At 33.4% G+C, this 19,822-nt stretch overlaps 1 protein-coding gene across 1 annotated transcript; it reads right to left on the reverse strand.

Moving 5' to 3' along the window:
• Positions 1-5,521: 5,521 nt before the first annotated feature.
• On the reverse strand, positions 5,522-17,561 carry LOC134706765 (uncharacterized). Its single transcript, XM_063566026.1, has 2 exons — positions 17,354-17,561; positions 5,522-7,620 (listed from the first exon to the last, which is right to left on the reverse strand). Exon 2 carries the CDS (start codon positions 7,582-7,584, stop codon positions 5,626-5,628), a length of 1,959 nt encoding a protein of 652 aa, XP_063422096.1. The 5' UTR covers positions 7,585-7,620; positions 17,354-17,561; the 3' UTR covers positions 5,522-5,625.
• Positions 17,562-19,822: the final 2,261 nt, after the last annotated feature.

A 19,822-nucleotide genomic window follows, 5' to 3' on the forward strand; every position in this document is an offset into this window, starting at 1 on the left:
AAAATTGGATCAGTACACGGACAGGAAATGACTACAAAATCCGGAAATTAACATTTTCTTAAGTCGTGGTTCTGGTGATCGCTTGAATCATAAAAAAAGTTATTAAATACATTTCAGTACTAAAAATTACTAGTAAATAGTGTAAGGTTGGCGAAAAGTTTCGTGTGCTGAAATTTTAGATTTTAATTAATTTCAGATTAGCTCCTGGTTTGTACAAAATACATTATTTTTTTCTAAAATAAAATGCAGTTTTCAAAATTTAGGATTAAATATAAAAAGTTAAGACTGTTTTCATCTTCATGTATCAAGGATGTATAAAAAAATTGTCAGTGAAATATTGAATAATTAGATTTTGAACAACCATTTATATAAGAACCCTGCTAATTTCAACCCGATGGTTTGTAATTAAAACGACCGAAAAAACACATGACAGTCATATGTCTTGAAGATCCGGTGTCTGACTTGCAAAAAACATATCTGGACTTCATTTTAACCCTTCAGAATTTTTTTCCACAACTATTTTAGTGATGCATATTTTTGACATTAAATAAAAATGGCTAAATAGTTCAGTTTTATTTAATTTGTTCTAACGTCTTTAAAAAGCGACGTTGAATATGTTTTAAATATGTCAAGTTGTAGTGGTGTTGTTGTTCTAAATAAAGAAACAGAAAAACATGCCACAATGTACGCGTATGCAGTCGAAACCGACGAAATGTGGTTGATACGAAAACATATGACATACGAAAACATATGACACGACGATAGATGTGATTTTACCATTGTCCCCGTCATTTGACACCGGCATGTAAAAAGATCTAGGAAATATTAAAGTGAGGATGTCAGTATCAAATAAAAAAAAAATATCATTGTTTTGTTTTAGTACTCTGTCTGCGTGTCAAACAAGGACACGATTATTTATCATAGAGTTTATGTTTTGATGAGTTTATAAACATATGCCATAAAGATTGAAATGGATTCCAATTTGAAATGATTACTAGGATCTCTATCTTAAATATTAGTTATTGCTTCAGATGGACAAGCAGACTGAAACTGTTTTTTGAGCATACTAGCTTTATCATGTGGATTCGAGTGTAGTGTGGATTACCCAGGAGTGCTGCCGTTTTTCTGGCTTTTTATATGTGAATATTGTGGGGTTTTTTCTACGTAATATTGAAGCAAGATTATAAATCTGGCTTCTATATTTCAATATAAAATAAAATATTCTCTATTATATTGCCAGTATGAGTTTCTCTTTTCTTTCTGGAATTTGGTTTTCTTTCTTTTTTTAGATTATTCTTTATAATTGAGATTTCGGATATTTTTTTATACATATTTTGTTTTCTTGTTAGTCAGCGTTTTCAGTTGGTGATTTATTTACCGATGGTAGTCTTGTTTTGTTACAATGCTTTTTGCTGGAATATGCTTCTGAATAATTTCTTAGAAAATGGAAGTGTTCCATAGTGCATCTAGACTCAACTCTCTTTTTTTATCTATTGTCAGCAGCTGTTTCCAATTTCCCTTTAAAAATTTATGAGCTTGTAATCTATTTTGAGACAAGCTGAGTTTATTTCAATATAACACATGATTTTAAAAAAAATAGTTGTAAAGAAATTTTGATGTTGTCATAACTGGTTCGTGAAATAAGTTTGAGTTATTTCCCTTTGAACAGAAATATGAACTAACATAGATATAATTGTGTGCTGGTTTTACCACAGGGGTTGTGTATGCGTCTAGTGCATGTAGTCGTGGAGTTAATACTATATCACTGCCGCTGGCCAATTTACTTGTGGGTGAAAAGAAAGTCGAGTGTGTAAATCTTTCCTGCCAGTACAAAGCCTCTACACTATCCAAGACAGTGCCTCCTTGCGACAGCACACGGAAATCAAACTAGGTTTCATTATCATAGGCGTCATCTGTAGAGGATCTCGGAGCAGCAAGGGCCTCAGAGATGCAGTGTGTAGGTACACCGGCGTGTGGATACGCCCAAGCACTCTCCAGACTTGTCCCAGCTATGGGTCAAATAGTATCACCGCCTTGTGATTGGATTTTTGAATCAAAGCCTATGGAAGTAAATCCAAACAGAAAATCCGGGTAGATGGAACTCGACAGCAACGGCAATCGTCTAAGGGATGGAAACCCCTACAGAAAAGCTGTCGGTCCTCCGGGCACAGGGGGTTAAGCGTAGGGTTAATCACTCTGCCTTGGAAAAAAAGACCGATTGAGCTGTTTTCAAACAAACTCACCACCAGAATAGGCAAATGGAATGTAAGAACACTGTACCAAAGTGGTAAATGTGCACAAGTAACAAAAGAGATGGATAGATACAAGATCGAAATTCTAGGACTAAGTGAAGTTAGATGGAACACATCAGGCATGACAAAGAGGTAGGGACAATTTGCCGGCAATTTGTTTCATTCGATAAGATAGGTAAATTATGTTTTAAATAGCCCGATAGATGCTAATTATAGTACATAAAAATACGTCACATCATTTATTTTCATACCTTGAACAGGTATTCCTACAAAAACAAGGCCATGACTATTGATTTTTTAATATTGATTTTATTTTATCATTAACATCCTTTATGCAAGGTGCCATACCATGTAACGTGTCAAGGAGCCAAATAATATCGAACTAATTCAAATCGTGATTTTCTCATTCTGAATATGTATATCTGTTACACAGCATTTGTCCTGGTCTTTTAAGGTTTTATCGTCTATACGATAAGACAAGAAAATACATGTACATGTATATATTTTAACCGAAGAACATCTTACATCAGTTGGTCATAGATCACCCTTTGTTACTACTTCATGTTTTATTGCCTTTTCTGTAATTTTAACAAACCGGCCCTTATTGTGATACAGATGCAACAGCTTCTTGATGTTTGACCTACAATCACGATTTGTAGTGTAATTGATTTGTTCTGTTATGTTGTTTTATTTTTCTGATGAGTTATGTACCCGTGTATAGACGGTAAACATTGCAGTACTAGTATCTTTACAGTTTGTGATTTGGCGACAAAATTGTTGTTGACTGCATTTGTTACATATTATACCATGTTCAAAAAAGGTTTCGACGAATTGTTTTTTGTTGTTATGAAACTTGTATACAATGGCCTTATTTTAAGTTATGTGTATATTACACCCGCAACAGGTAGGCTTAATTTCTATAGAATTGATTCTCGTGTTATTGGTTATGTACAGGCACCTACATCAGGTTGACGGCAGTTGTCCCTTGGATATATAAAATAATGTAAACACATGAATAGAAAGTAATTCAAGAGTATGGACAGTCATAGGATTGCACACAATAAGCGATACATTATTTTTTCTTTGATTCACGTAAAATTATATACTAGTGAACTAACTGAATAGTCAAAATGAACCGGAATGACTCTATGAATCAAGCAAACATCCGAAAAAATATGATAGAAACTTTAAAATTTAATATAACCAACACAAAAAAATGCAAAAGTCCTATGCGAGGTTCGAACCCTTTCTTCAAAACCGTCATTTATTAGTAGTTCTGTGCTCTACAGGTTGAGTTACGGCAAATCTTATCATTATGTCTCTTATTTATAACCTATATTGGTACAATGGATAACATCTGTATTGCTATAACTCCACCAACTACTTAACAGAATATGGAATGATGAACATATACCTGATGACTGGCGTAAAGGAATCCTCACCAAAGAAAGGCGACAAATCAATCTGTATCAATTGGAGAGGAATTATTTTGCTTTCCATTCCTAGTAAAGTCATATGTCACATCATCCTACAGAGCTTAAAGAAAGAAGTTGATAAGTTACTAAGAGACGAACAGGCCGGTTTCAGACAAGAGAGATTATGTAATGACCAAATTGCCACGATAAGAATCATCATCGAGCAAACAATTGAATGGCAGACATCCCTATCCTTACTATTTGTAGATTTCGAGAGGGCCTTTGATAGTATAGACCATCAAGTACTATGGAACATCCTTAGACATAATGGAATACCCCAAAAAATCATATCCGTCATCCAACAGCTCTATGACGGTTTTACGTGTTAAGTGAGCCATGCAGAGACTCTGACAGATCCATTTCCTGTATCAACTGGTGTCAGACAAGGATGTTTACTTTCCCCCTCTCTTTTTTCTGATAGTGATAGATTGGGTGAGTCGGAAATCATACAATACCCCTTTGGGTATTATATGGACATTATAGTCATGCCTTGAACACCTGGACTTTGCAGACGATATCTGCCAGCTTTCCCATCGCCATGAAGATTCACAAAAGCAAGCAGCCAACCTTGAAACAACTGCAAAACAAGTAGGACTATACATAAATGCAAAAAAGACAAAATCCATGAGGGTAAAAACAAACAAAACTTAACAAAACCAAAGTGAGAGATGCTGAAATTGAAGATGTCCGTGAATTTACATATCTTGGAAGTGTAATCAGTACATCAGGTGGGACAGATGAAGACATCCAATCAAGAAAAAGAAAAGCTCAACAAGCCTTTGCTATCCTAAAACCAGTCTGGAGGAGCAAAACGCTCAGAACGAACACCAAAATCGGGATCTTCAACTCAAACGGAAAATCTATTCTTCTCTATGGGTCAGAAACTTGGAGACTGACAGCTGCATCTACAAAAACATTATAAGATTTCATGAACAGGTGCCTAAGAAACATCATTGGAATCAAGTGGCCAAACACAATCAGCAACAAAGAGTTATGGAAAAGGACAAAACAAGAACCAATAGAAAGAACGATAACAACAAGAAGATGGTAATGGATTGGACACACTTTACGTAAAAGCAACACAAATGTAACAAGACAGGCACTAGATTGGAATCTCCAATGCCATCGTAAAAGAGGGCGGCCAAAATCCACCTGGCGCAGAGATTTAACATCTGATCTTCAGAAAATTGGGAAAACATGGGGTGAAGCAAAGAAACTAACCAGGTACAGGAAAAGATGGAAAGCTACTGTAGTCGCCCTATGTCCCCCACGGGACGAAGTGGATTAAGTCAAGTAAGTCATAGATATAGTTTGTAATCACTAAAATAGTATTCTTTAATTAGATATGATGTAACATAATGTATATCTACTTTAAATTATAATTAAAAATAATTAATAGTTTTGTTTCATTTGTAACGAACTTATATTATCTACACATTGTTATGTAATAAAGTGTATTTATATATTTCAGAAAAATAATTTATACAGAATAACAGACAAACCTACATGTACCACAAAAGACTGTCAATTGTATAGGTCAAAATTGGAAATGGGGAATGTGTCAAAGAGACAACAACCCGACCTTAGAGCAGAAAACAGCCGAAGGCTACTAATGGGTCTTCAACACGGCGAGAAGACCCCGCAACTGGAGGCGTGCTTCAGCTTTCCCCTTAACAAAAATGTTCAGTGAAAGTGGACGCCATACTTATCTCCAAACCATATACACTGTCAAGTATTGTTGCAGATATTTGGTTCAGAATTTCAGGTGGGTTAAGATACATACTGAGTGTCATAAACAAGAAATAATTTATTAAAAATAAAAAACAATTCAAATAACTAACATTTGCATAGACAAACATGAATGAACAAGCATAGTATGAAATTATCATAGTGTCTAATTACTGGATTTGATCTTTGCAATAACATATAGGTTTAAGATTTTGATATCCGACACAGTGTGACTGGTTTCTATATTTGTTTGTTCTGCTTACATCACCTAAAACTTTCATACTACTTCTATCAGAAATATCTGTAAAGCATACTGTTGCCTCAAAAAGTGCAAGACCTGGATACGTTTGAAGCAAAATAAGATAACGTTTTTCAGTCTGTTTTTCTGGAGAATAAAAGAAATTTAACACGGACGTACGACCAAACTCGGCATGATTCTCTAAACCAGATTCTATTTTTTGAGCATCGATTATTTTAAATAAAGTCAACTTTGAACATTTGTCTTTAACTTTTGCTAGTTTCTCGTTGATTGAGTTAACAGCGAACTCAGACAATACTTTAACTTTTTCATCGTTCACAGTCACGTTCCTGGTAGTGTAGCACGCACAAAAATGCTCGGCTATTGAGGCATCTGCGCATGTTCTGTCCTTCGGGATTTTTCCTAATAAACTTATTCCCCGTGGATATGGACGAGACGTTATTATGTCTTTTTTATTGAAATCATTATTAACAATATCCATTAAAGTTTCATGGAGATCATATGGAGATGTCAGGCGGTATACATTTTCCCGCAAGTTTTTCTCTAAATGAGGGTGCTTCTGTTTTAAATGTTCAGGTAAAACAATACTTAGTAATGGCATACGTTCTTCTATCCTTCCTATTGCAGTATTTCGAATTTCCTCGTTTCTTGGACCATGGTCACTCATAAAAATGAGAACAGAGTTTTGTAAATGGCCGTCTTCCTGAATCCATTTGAAAAAGTTCATCGTATCATCGTCTACTAGTTCAAGAAAGTTCATAAACTCGTGGCTTATTTCTGTTAGCCAAGAGAAGGAAAACTTTGCGTAATGTTTGTACGTTGATATAAATTGCTTATAATGCTCCATATGAAGAACATGTTTGGGACGATCTTTGTAACATAAAGGAGAATATTTTCCGAGTTTAATGTTATGATTCTGTAAATACATCAATACTTTAAACATTTCTATGTTAGTCTGTACGGGACTTACTTTCTTCTGAGCAATGTAATATGATCTTAAGTAATGATCTCCTGGTGGGTTTCTAAACCCTTTCATGTTGTTGGCAAATATAGATATTTCTGGATAGTCTTCACTGTACATTGTCACATAACCTCGTTTTGAACATTCTTTCCAAATGAACGGATATGGGTCGGTAAATTCTGACTTGAGATTAAGAGAAGGAAGTTCAGAACTGTATGCTTGTTTCCCAGTAAGAACAGGAATAAGATTTGGATATGTATTGCCTCCTATCATTGTATATCCTTGCAATGTTGAACCATTTAGATTCTTTTTGATGAAGTTCATTGTCTTCGGTAGTTTCCTTTCAGCAGCTAACCTTGAGACCGAATCATATCCAAACATAAATAGGTTTAAAGTTTCTTTCGAGTCTTTTATTACACTTTTATTTTTTAAAACAGTTTTGCTATCTATATTAAAAAGAATTCTGTCTACTACTACTCCACTTCCGGTTTTACAAATAACTTGAATTAAATCGGCAGGAATGTATAATGGAGGCTCGACCCGTATTTCTGGTAAAAAGGAAACATCATTTTCTCCATTGCGTTCTATAATGCGGTATGAGCACTCTAATTTGGAAAGTTTCAAACGGTCTTGGAGTGATGTATTCAATCGAAGTATTCCTGTCTGGTCTATATAAACTAATGAAGGGATCAGATCGCAAGAAATTGGTTTCGGGTGGTAAATAAATTTCATGATCGAGCTGTCGAAAGGATTCAGGTCGGGTAGTGTACAAGTCGTGTTCACATTTTGGTGAATGAAAATAAACTGGACCGGCTGGAAAAATTTGTTTATATAGTAGAGACATGTTACACTGGCAACAATAAGAAAGAAACGTCGTCTTAATATAGCCACTATCTTCCTTTTAAACATATTCTTTTCTTGATCTTTCTATGCATAAAATCCATCCTACAATATAAATTAATAAAAAAATTAAAATCACACCAAAATATAGCAGTTTTGCCAAATTGTGAAAATGTAATCTTTATTGGTAAGTAGAGTGTCTCTGCTACATAAATATGGGCTGTTTTTGACAATACAATCGGGTTCTAACATCATTAAGTCATGCTAAATTACTGAAATCAACATATATGAAGGTTGAGGATGAACTTTCATTTTTGTCAAAAATCATCTGAAAAGTGACGATTTTTTGCATATTTGATAGATTTGTCATCTTTAAGCTTGAATCGGAGAGTTTTTTTCAATCAGTTAAAATCTGTCATGCACATAAACTAATTGAATCAATTGAAATAGACACTTAAGTGTTTAAAAAGTGTCCGAAATCTTTCATTAGATGAACCTGAAATTTGAGGCCAAAATCGACCATACTCCTTTATTTCCATAAACATGCAGAATAATTACGAGAATGGTTAAAAAATATGTCCCTGTTTAAGGAAAGTTTAAACGTTAGTTTTCATAAACAAAAGTGAAAAATAAAATTTTAAGTATGCAGTGATTTTAGTTCAGACGAAGAACTCGAGTTGTTCCTCTTTATACACCTCAAATTGCGTGTATATGGTGAAGTTTTTTTTCCGTAATTTAAAGTCATGGGGTGGTTTTTTTTCTATTAAATAAAAATGATTTACAAACGAACGAACTAATGTTAAAATAGGGCTAAAATGTGCCAACGTAGGTGGTAAAGATATCCTTTAATTGTTCTAAACAACATCCATGCTATATCACGGCCGACACTCGGCTAACCGAGAGATTGGTCGGTTAATCTATATTAAGTATGCGGCTATATCGGCGGTTGGTCTGTTAATAGGGTTCGCTAAAGTCTGTTAATCAGGTGTTATCGAGAAAATCATTAACAAAACAATTCAATGTACCGAATCCAGTGGTGTAATTATTATTTTTCTAGCTTCGATGTACGAACTATAAAATGAAAAGGCGTGTTACTCATCAATAAATTTATACACATTTAAAATGTTTACACACACAAAAAGTACACAAAATGACACGTTGGTTGAATTTACTTGCATGCAGTATTTTGAACATCGAAAAAAGACGGGCAATATGTGTGTTAACCAAATTGATGTCATTATGTGAAAAATCTTCACGAAATCTGTATTTTGGTGACGTTAATCAATTTTTGTTTAAAACCTAGTCTGTTACTGGGTCGGATGTATAAAACCCGATCTGTTAATTGGTCTGTTAAAGTCATAAGAAACGAGTGACCGGTGAAAAATAATGTTCTTCCAATTCTTAAACCAATGCATACAAACATCATGAACTTAGTCTTCTGTGCTCGAATTTATCATTTTTTTCGTGTAAATTTCGTATAATCGTCAATTTTTTTTTTCAATCGGTCAGTGTTGTTGTGAAAATATGGCAGGTAATTACAGTTCGTGTTTTAAAGCCGAAGTTTAACGATTGTCACCTGTTTGTCAACAATTGACGAAAAATAAACAAAAAAGCATGGAAATTGAGCACATGTTTAACATGTAAATTCAGTTATAGTTTATTTTAAGGACATCCATGCGTATTGTGGTCGCCGGATTTTTACGAGATGGGTCACACTGAGGTCACCTTGCATACGGAAAATATATCGGGGGAATTGCTTGCTGGAAGGAAGCAATTCAAATAAAGTAAACTTCTTCTAAATATGAATAAATTAAAGAATTTTCTTCAGAAAAAAGTATATATGTACATAAGTTTTATAATGAGAAAACTATCCATTGAGTTATAAAAAACATATGCATTATTTTTTTTTTATTTGAGGTTTCTTATGACTTTAAGAGTTATGAATGGCAATAATAGTATAATTTTATTGCTATATGGAATGTTATCAAATCAAATCGGTAGGCTCAAGACGAGCGGCTAAAATATACGGAAACAACATATGCGCAATGAAACATAAAATATACAGAAACAACACATGAGCATTGAATGAAACATAAAATATACGGACACAAAACATGAGCAATGAAACATAAAATATACGGAAACAACACATGAGCAATGAACAATGTAGACAATGAACATTGAAAATTGAGAAAAATGGTTTCAAAAAGCGTAATATTAAAGTAATATTAATTTCATCCAAGAATGGTCACAAATATCATGTGGATTCTATTTCGTTGTAATGAATGACAACAATTTGTCATCTACATCATGTACATTGGTAACCAGTATATAAATCAGAGATAAACGTCGTAATGTAACTAAACATCAGTAAGTTAAATATATTGGGACGCTTAAATATAAATAATAGAGAAAGAATAATGAGTAAAATTAAAAACCAATTCTTCAGAGAACAATTGAAGGTCTTTCCACCTCGATAATTAGAATGAAATTTAGAAGAAAAAAAAGTTAGAAAGGGTCACTCCTTGTTGAATTATTTTGGTACCTCAACTGATATAGAAAAATAAGATTAATAGGTATATACAGAAGATTTAATTGTTTTATAATGAACAAAAACAAATTTGAAGCCAAGGTCAAAATCTAGAACGTCAAGTTGACCTTTGACCTTGACCTCAATTTCAAGGTCATAGGTCAGTGATCTCAAATCAAAACACCCCAGGTCAATCACTTGTATGGTTGTAGAGAAATATCGATTTCAAAAACAAAAGGGGAGAAAACTCATAAAAAGGTTGACCAAAACACTTCGACTTAAATGGGTTGAAGTTGCCCCTTAGTGAAGACAGTAATTAGGCAAACACATCGTATCATAAACTGTTACAGTTTCTTTTGAATAACGATAACAAGCAAAATTCAAAATTTATAATATGACCTTGACCTCAATTTCAAGGTCATGGATCAGTGAACTCAAATAAGAAGGTCCGAGGTCAATCACTTGTATGGTTGTGGAGAAATAACGATTTCAAATACATAAGGGGAGAAAACTCCTATAAGGGTTAACCAAAACACTTCGACTGAATAAGTTGAAGTTGCGCCTTATTGTAAACAGTGATTTTGCAAACATATCATATCATCAACTGTTACAGTTTCTTTTGAATAACGATAACAAGCAAAATTCAAAATTTATAACATGACCTTGACCTTTGACCTTGACCTCAATTTCAAGGTCATGGGTCAGTGAACTCAAATAAGAAGGTCCGAGGTCAATCACTTGTATGGTTGTGGAGAAATAACGATTTCAAATACATAAGGGGAGAAAACTCCTATAAGGGTTAACCAAAACACTTCGACTGAATAAGTTGAAGTTGCGCCTTATTGTAAGCAGTGATTTTGCAAACATATCGTATCATCAACTGTTACAGTTTCTTTTGAATAACGATAACAAGCAAAATTCAAAATTTATAACATGACCTTGACCTTTGACCTTGACCTCAATTTCCTTTATATGGACCAAGGACTTCATATCAAAAGACTATAGGACTCTACAACTTATACTGTATGAATTAACCCAATATATCGTTTATTTAAAATTTTCAAAGGGAAATAACTCCCACAAGATGTCTTCTGATCACCCCAGTCAAAGTAAAACAAATCATTCTTAAGAGTAGACGAACAATTAGGTGAAAACAGTTTGTTAAAATCTTATACCGTTTTTGAGATATAGCGATAACAAGAAAAAGGGGACGCGGGGAGATAACTCCTATAAGAATAAGTGTTCGGTCACACAGGGTGAGTTTTGAAACCTCCATTACTGAACAACATCATTGGCCAAACATCCATTCGATATGTTGTAAAACAACAAAGCATCCAAGACGGCAGAAGAAAAAAAAAAAAATAATCAGAAGAAAAGCAATAGGTCTTTCCACGAAAAGTGGAAAGACCTAATAAATAAAATGTAGAGAAAAGTAACAGAAAATGTTAAAGAATACAGAAAAAAACAACACCCACAATCCGGACCTTCATGGTATACACGAGAATATGGATGGAGACGTAGAATATAGAATAATTGATAAGTTAGATAAGGACAGTAGAGAGTGTTACATTGCTAAAAAAAGAGAACAAATAATAATTGTTTAAGAATATAGACTTGAAACACCCCTGGGTGTTGAAACAGTAATGGATTGCGATGTACTCATATTGGTGACAAATGCTAGACGTTTACATGCAGACAACTACAGTTCTCCTCTGCACTTATGTAGAAAGGAACTAAACGGAATAAAATTTAAGATAACCAAATGTAGCTACATTCGCTCCTTTCCATTTAATTCTTTAGAATGATTTGTAAACAACATATGATTACGTAATAGAAGAAAAGAACCAATTGGATGATGCTGACGAATTAGGGTTTAACGTTCAGTGACAAGTATCATGAAAGACAACACGTTATATATGTTCCATGTGTCTTATTAGAAATACACGTTCAGTCGGATTTGAGAAAGTGCTACTTTGAACAGACACAAAAGTTAAGTCTGATTGAAATGGTTACTTATAGATTCACACATATTCCAGCGGCCAATCCATATCACGCTACATTGATAAATAACTCTTAACTGACACAATTTCAATTGTCCAACCCATTAACAGACATTATTCCTGTAATCCCATTATTTTCACTAAAACGTGGTATTAATCACGTCATATTCACAATTATGAAATATTTCCTAATGTCAATCTATTTTTTAGAACCAAAGTGTCATTTGTGTCTTTTAAATGATATCTTAAATTATTTGTTTTGCCTTTTGTATAAAAAATTGCTATGCTTATAAGCATAAATACTACATACTTGCGCGACACCTTTTAGTTTTACTGAAAACTGCACGAACTAAGAAATGTTTTAACAGGTGGAAAATGTTCTATCATAGACATCATTTTTTCTGTTTTTGATTTGGTTCTTAAAATATGCCAAAAATATGTATATTTTATAGAGTTTAAGGTTTATGTACCCTTCTGTGGACATTTTTGTACGAATTTTTCAAACCTCAAAACTACAGATATAATGAATAATAGAGATAGGCCATTTAGTACATATTCCAAGGGGAAACTTGATACAAAGCATTATTTTTTACTGTTTCATTGCATTTGATAGAAAAAGAGGACTTTGAGGCAAATAAATTGTGCGTTTTACTCTTAAAAGACGTATAACCAACCCGATTAACAGACCAATCGCCCATATAGCCACATCCTCAATATAGATTAACCGACCAATCTCTCGGTTAGCCGAGTGTAGGCCGTGTATATATACAATGTGTTCTATCAGTTGTGAAGATAGGTTATGTGTGGATTTCCGTGAGACTTGGAAAAATACATTACCCAGCCGTTACAAGTGTCATAAAGTACAAATACTTGGTAACATCTGTATAAATGTCGGAAATAATATACATTTTCCTTTGAGTGATTTTGGTTTCTGGCAAATTCTATATGATAGCGTTGTGTAGTTTCTAACAGATTTTACATCAATAATTGTTTTTAAGGATAGCTAAACACCTACAATTTAGATAATCATAATACAGCTGAATGAGCAATTCATCACGATGCTAAAAATTAAAAAAAAAATGCTTCGCTGAGCGCAGCCTGATACGATCATAGAGGTTGAACCCTGAACGGATGGATCGAATTTGGACACAATATTCAAGCTTGATTCTGTCTGAATTTGGATTATGATCAAATTTTTGACATAGTATAGGTTTTTGACACAAAATAAATGGCAAGATCTTACAAATCTATAAAACAATACTGTGCAATTGAAATTGTACTTGAAAATTAAAAAAAAATGAAATTTGATTTTTTTTTTTTTTAACCCTTTTAAAACTGGACCTCCAGCGTTTTGAATCCCCCCATTGGTGTAATTACCCCCGAATCAAACCCATCCTTTTATTTGTAGTTTGGAACATTGTTTTACAATTTCAGGTGGGTCCATTTTCTTAAACACGATTTAGTGTCTGGAAACTTGAAAAATGCTTGTTTTTGGCCCTTTTTTGTCCCCTAATTCCCGCATGAATTGGGCAATTACCCCCAAACTCAATCCCAGCCTTCCTTTTTTGATATGGAACCTTGTGGTACAATGTAAGAGAGATCCATACACCTACACACAAGTTATTGTCAAGAAACTACAAAATCGCTAGTTTTTTACCCTGAATTCCTAAATTGTTGGCATCATAACCACCAAAATGAACCCAAACCTTCTACTAGTGGTATTAAACATTGTGGTACAATTTCAAAGCAATTGAAATGCTTATACACAAGTTAATATCCTGAAAGTAGAAAATGCTTGTTTTTGGCCCCTTTTGGGCCCCTTATTCAAAAACGGTTGGGACCATCATCCCCAAGAACAATCACAACCTTCCTTTTGTGGTATTGAACCTTCTTATTAAATTTCATAGAGATCCATTTACTTTAACTAAAGTTATTGTCCGGACACACAAATGTGTCTTCAGACGACGACGATGCAGACGTCATACCATTATACGATAAAAAAAATTACAGTCGTATAAACATTGAGGGCTGTCATCAACAATATTTCACATTAGAACACAAATCTTGAGAAACTCTACCCAAATGTAGTAAGGTTGTAGTAATGATAATTTTAAGACACTATTCAATATACACAGACTATGGACGAGGTCTCTCCATAATACGACTTGAAAATAATTTAAAATCATGATAATATAACTAGACAAGTTTACATGGCTCTTTTCTTTGTATGAATACTTTATTATAGTATTGTGATGGTGTTTAAATAATGGCTTTAAATAATGTCTTATGTTAGTGAGACCAATTAATGGAAATAACACCTTTATCTTCTTCTTCTTATATATGTGACCCGCTGTGGCATATATTTCCAGGCTTATGGATGCAGGACATCTCATGACTAAATTATGTCTATGGGCTCATAACAAAACAACGCCAGCCAATCAGAAGACGTGTTACATCCAAAATTAAATTATTATTCAATATTTATTAAAATGATAAATATAGAGGTACGTAACAATTGAATACTGATACGTATTTGTGAAGAAGAGATAAACACTTTGTCTTGGCTTCTGACACTGAACTTTAAATCATATGTATAAGTAATGAAGAAGTTTTACGTTGAAGTCTATAATATATTCATAGAAAAGATGTTTTATTTCCATTAAAATATTTATATTAAATGTACCGTATCAAACTGTTACGAGTCAATAAATCTAGTAAGTTAAAAGACATATAAAAAAAGGATTTATAAAAGCTTTCTTTGACAAATTAAATGATTAACTTCATTTTAACAAGTTTGTTAGATGTTTTCTAAAAAAAGATCTACATGTATATATAAGAACTGTTAGTATTGTACTAGTCTAAATTCTAATTTGTTTGAAATTTAAGTCAAGGACGCTGCTGAAGATTATTACTAAGCGCCATTATCATACAATAACTTTGTAGTTTATAAATCAGTGTCTTGGATGGATAGTTGTCTAATTGACACTCATACGGGCCGCATCTCCTTATATTCAAATATGTTAAATTAACAATATACAGAGATTTTTGTTTCAGAATGTTCAAAATAAATATCCAAAAAGCTAATTTGAAACAATGTACCCTCATAAGCCTGGAAGTGGAAAGTCGAGTTTTTCTCACAATGATGTTACACCCCCTATATCGCCTTGCACTTTCCCCGGAACTGTCTAGACCACTCGACCATTTAGGCCCTACAAAAATAAAGCTCCCGGTGGCCGGGTGTTACTGGATTAATGTAAGATACAGTTACAGATATAACTGTATTACAAGAAAATGTATAAAGTGCCTAGAAAATCAACCTAACGATGTTGGAGTAGATTTGATTCGTAACTTTCTCCCTGGCGCCAGGGCTGGAACCTGTTCTTTTTATTTCTAGCTTCTACGACAACACCGCCTAGCATTTCGCAAAGACCTTATCCCCTCCTCTAACTCTAGCTTATAAAAATGAGCTTTCGTTTCGGGAGGTGTTACCATACATACAAAATAGCGTTAACTTGACATATTTCAATATTTATTATCCCTTTTTGTCTAGCTAGACATAGACCTGTACAAAATGTATGCCGTTTCCATGGTCGTCGGCGGTGGCCGCGGCGACGTCAACAATGTATTTGCTTGTGATTAGGTCTTGTCTATGGAAGGTCAATAATATTTGGTATGCGGTTGCATTAGCATTAGCACATCTTGTTTCAATTGAGATTATTTGGCCCTGTTCCCTCAGTCATCATGGTCTATTGACTTTGAAACCTTTGCTCATTTTACGTGTTTTTAGTTTGTGATTAGGTCAGTTTATCGGGAACCACTTGTGGTATGTCAAGGATATTTGGTATGCAGTCTCTGTGATAATTAACAAATTACATGTCATAAATTTCAATCATACATTTTTTCAGTTACACCATTAAAAATCGTTTCAGTCTCAACAAGGATTTGTATAGTTAGAACAAATCCTTGGTCTCAATGAATATTAATTTTATTCTTTTCAAACCCGGACATGTCCTGGAATCAACAAGATGGCCATACCCAGTCGAACTATACAAGTGTTTTTCTTAATACTTGGTCTAGTTCTTTGCATTTCATGTCAAAATGTACACCGTCAACGTGCCGATTTCTACATAAAAAAAACTTGGGATTAGGGGTACACAACCCAGTGTTTAAAATATATAAATGCTCATACGGACGATTTTGACATGTATGCATATTTGACTATTAGTATTGTACAAAAAAAAGTACATACTTTGCATATCAAGGTTCACTTAGTAAATATAGTATACAATAAATTCTTGTAACTACAGCAATTTTGTTAAACTGAGCAAGTTGTAATTTCATATAAAGTCATGACAATAGGCTCCACTTTCGTGTGGAAAATTTTGTTAATTATAGAGACCCCACATAATCATAGATTATAATAAATGTACTAAGATAACCATAATATGATATTTGGTCTGGTAATTGAATATAAATCACTGTAAAAACGACCAAGTAATTACATAAAAACCCATGAGGAGATCGTTATATATATACCTGAATGATATACATGATATATGAAACTGTAGGTGCCCCCTCCTTATTGCAATAAATGCCCCCCTTTTTTATCAGAGAGTTCAAGTCTGGATCCGCCAGTCCAGGGGGGGGGGGGTGCAACAGGGGTCCGTTAACATATTAACAACACCTCGATTTTGGCAAAACCTGTTAACAACAAATGCAAAAATGCTGATATTAAGAAAAAAATATATAATAGCTTTTCAAGACGTCATAATTATTTGGACTAATAACAGCCTAGTTCAAATAATTATGACGTCTTGGAAGGCTATTTTAAATTTTTGCTTTGACGCCTTCCTGCGTCGATGAAAAGCGTCAAAGAAAAAAATATAAAAGCTTTTCAAGATGTCATAATTATATGGACTAATAACAGCCTTGAATAAGGCCAAAACAGGTTAACATAGAAAGATATTGCCCCCATATAATATGTTAATAGATTGTTAATAAATCGAGCTCTACGTGAGGAAAGACCTTATTGTTTTTTCTAATTTATAATCATATTATGTCATAATCATGAGATAAATAATATGGTCAATGCCTTCTATAATCCCGAGTCCTATGTAGGCTAGGACAAATAACATTTGACACTCAGTGTTGAATGTAGTTGTCTAATAAATAGCACACGTGCTTCCAAGTGATGTGTTTGTCTTCTAACCAAGATCATTTCCAATCAATAAATAACATGAGGCACTTTAGAAAGATAATTGCAACTACATAACCATTTAACTGAATTCTCCTATTTACCCATACTTACAAATTATGACCTGTTATCCTATTTATAGTGTAGTATTCTATTACATTCAACCATTCTCATCACATAAATTACACACTACTATTTCCATAATAATACACACATCCCCGCAGGATCATGTGAGGGTCTCGAGAGATGTCATATTCGGCGTTGTTCTGGTTATGGATAATATCCCTAGGGAAACCACGTGTACAAGAAAATTGATGTTAATATTTGTTTGTTGTAAAAATAAACTATTACATAATATGCAAATCCCATAACGTTATTTTTAACAAATGAGGGTGGACATGAGAGAACTTCATAAAACGTCAATAGTAATATGTATCATGATGAATAAAAAAAAAATCCTATGAATCAAACAGAGAAAAAAATTTCATTCGTCAAATAAGGGTCAAAGAAGGGCATATATAGGTGATTATGCTATTAGTTGAGTGTCCTGACTCCTGTATGTTACAAGGTAAGTTTCTCTACTTTCTAAAAGCACAGGCACCTGTTGTTTCTGTGTCTTAAAGCCGGATGTTTGCTACTGTATTTTAAAATAACAAGCTTTTTAAAAGACTGTTATAAATTGATAGTATACAATAAAAGAAACTATAAAAGCAGAAAAAAATGGAGGGTCCGTGTGCATGTTTTCGAGATATAAGTCGTTGAAAATTTGGCGGGAAACAATTTTCTTTCGACTTTTCATTCATTAAACATTGGCCACTATCTATTTAAAACAACAATAAAAAAATAACAAGGATTTTATAAGATTTTCAAAATGGCTTATTTAAATATATGGAATGAAAATATGAATAAAAAAGGGGGTTAATGGGCCAAAAAAAATCGAGACACATTGAAAGATAAAACCAGAGGATTACTAAAATCTGACAAAATGTCTAAAACCTGAGTAGCAAACCTCCTAAACAAATACCGATTACTTTATCAAAATAGAAAGCATTATTATGAGGTCTATTATGATTTAAAGCATGTGAGACTTTAAAAAAAGATAGAAAATAAAACAGAAATCTTCAGCAGTAGTCCGCTAATTTATGTGTTCAGGTTTAGGATTATGTACCCTTGTACAGTTGATTTAATGCTAAACATATGGAAATTTTATAGAAAATCCACAGCCTTTATCCTTGTACTCTCATGTTTGGCAATTTGATTACTGATAGATGTAGGATTATTGCATGCCGTGCTATAGTGTGTGATAACATTGTGTGAGGGAATTCATCGTTTGCGTACCACTGTTCACTCCAGTGCAATTTATGACAATACCACTGCATCAATCAGAATTATTTTTTGTGCAGTGTTTTAAGAAATGATTTTGCTTTGTTGTCGCGTATTATTTGTGAAACATTCAATGTTTTAAAAAGGCGAATTTTCTGTATAAAGTCAATGATTATGTTGACTTTTGAAGGCCAAACTTTCTACAGCCTTAAATACGCCAGTGAAAGATCCAAAAACTATACCAATTCATAACGACATGTTTATGAAATTACAACAAATCTATTGGTTAACAAATTTTTATTCGTTATTGCAAAATAATGAACTTAAAATATCTGACATTTTCTCCCTACCCAGTTTACCCCTATACATTTTTTATGATGTGGACTGGTCATTGTTATTGAATCGTAGGCAATTTGATTGGATTAAGTTGTTATTAGTTTACCTTCAAACTTGTTTATGCTTTTCATACATGACTATAAATTCATTAGAACGTGCATGAATGTGTATGGTAACAAAAATGACCTTCAAACTGGACACTGGACGAGTCAATATTATGTTTTATCAATGAAAGTTAAGGGATGAAAGGATTGCCACTTCTTCTATTTTCACAAAATTTTCGGAATATACAGTTGAAAGGTTATTTTCTAAAAGCCCATTGTGAATATTAAAGAAAAAGTTTACAAATAATACGTTTTGTTCCATTAAACAAGTCATTTTCGTAAGAGAAATGCCGAAATATATTTTACGCACGACTACGGCAGGTAACCTGATTATTTATCATAATATAAACAAGTATGGACACAGACGCAAATTGTCAGTGGGGTTAAAGGTCGTTACAAATGTATTGAAAGCTAGACTGGGAATGTGTATTAACAAATTGAGTTGATGTGTTCATGTCTTCATTCAAATGCATTGACTGATAAAAAAAAAGGGGGCTTCAACTTCCACCCCTCTCTATGAATTAGTTGTTTGAGTGTTTGAATATGGAGTTTGTTAATAAATAGCTGCACTGTAAGCGCATGATATGTCTTGATTCCTTTTAAGCTTGCTTAAAGGTTGAACTATTTTGTTTTGTACAATTATTAGTCTATTTGCTTTTTCATTTCATTTGTTTTATATTTGTCATTTTAAGGTCTTTTATAGCTGACTGTGCTGTATGAGCTTTTGTCATTGTTGAAGGCTATTTGGGGACCTGTAGTTGTTAATCTTGTTTTAAATTTTGGAATGTAGCTGAAGTCAACAGACATAGACAATTCACCA

The sequence above is a fragment of the Mytilus trossulus genome, chromosome 2 (assembly GCF_036588685.1).
Source record: "Mytilus trossulus isolate FHL-02 chromosome 2, PNRI_Mtr1.1.1.hap1, whole genome shotgun sequence".
In the NCBI taxonomy this organism is placed as follows: domain Eukaryota; kingdom Metazoa; phylum Mollusca; class Bivalvia; order Mytilida; family Mytilidae; genus Mytilus; species Mytilus trossulus.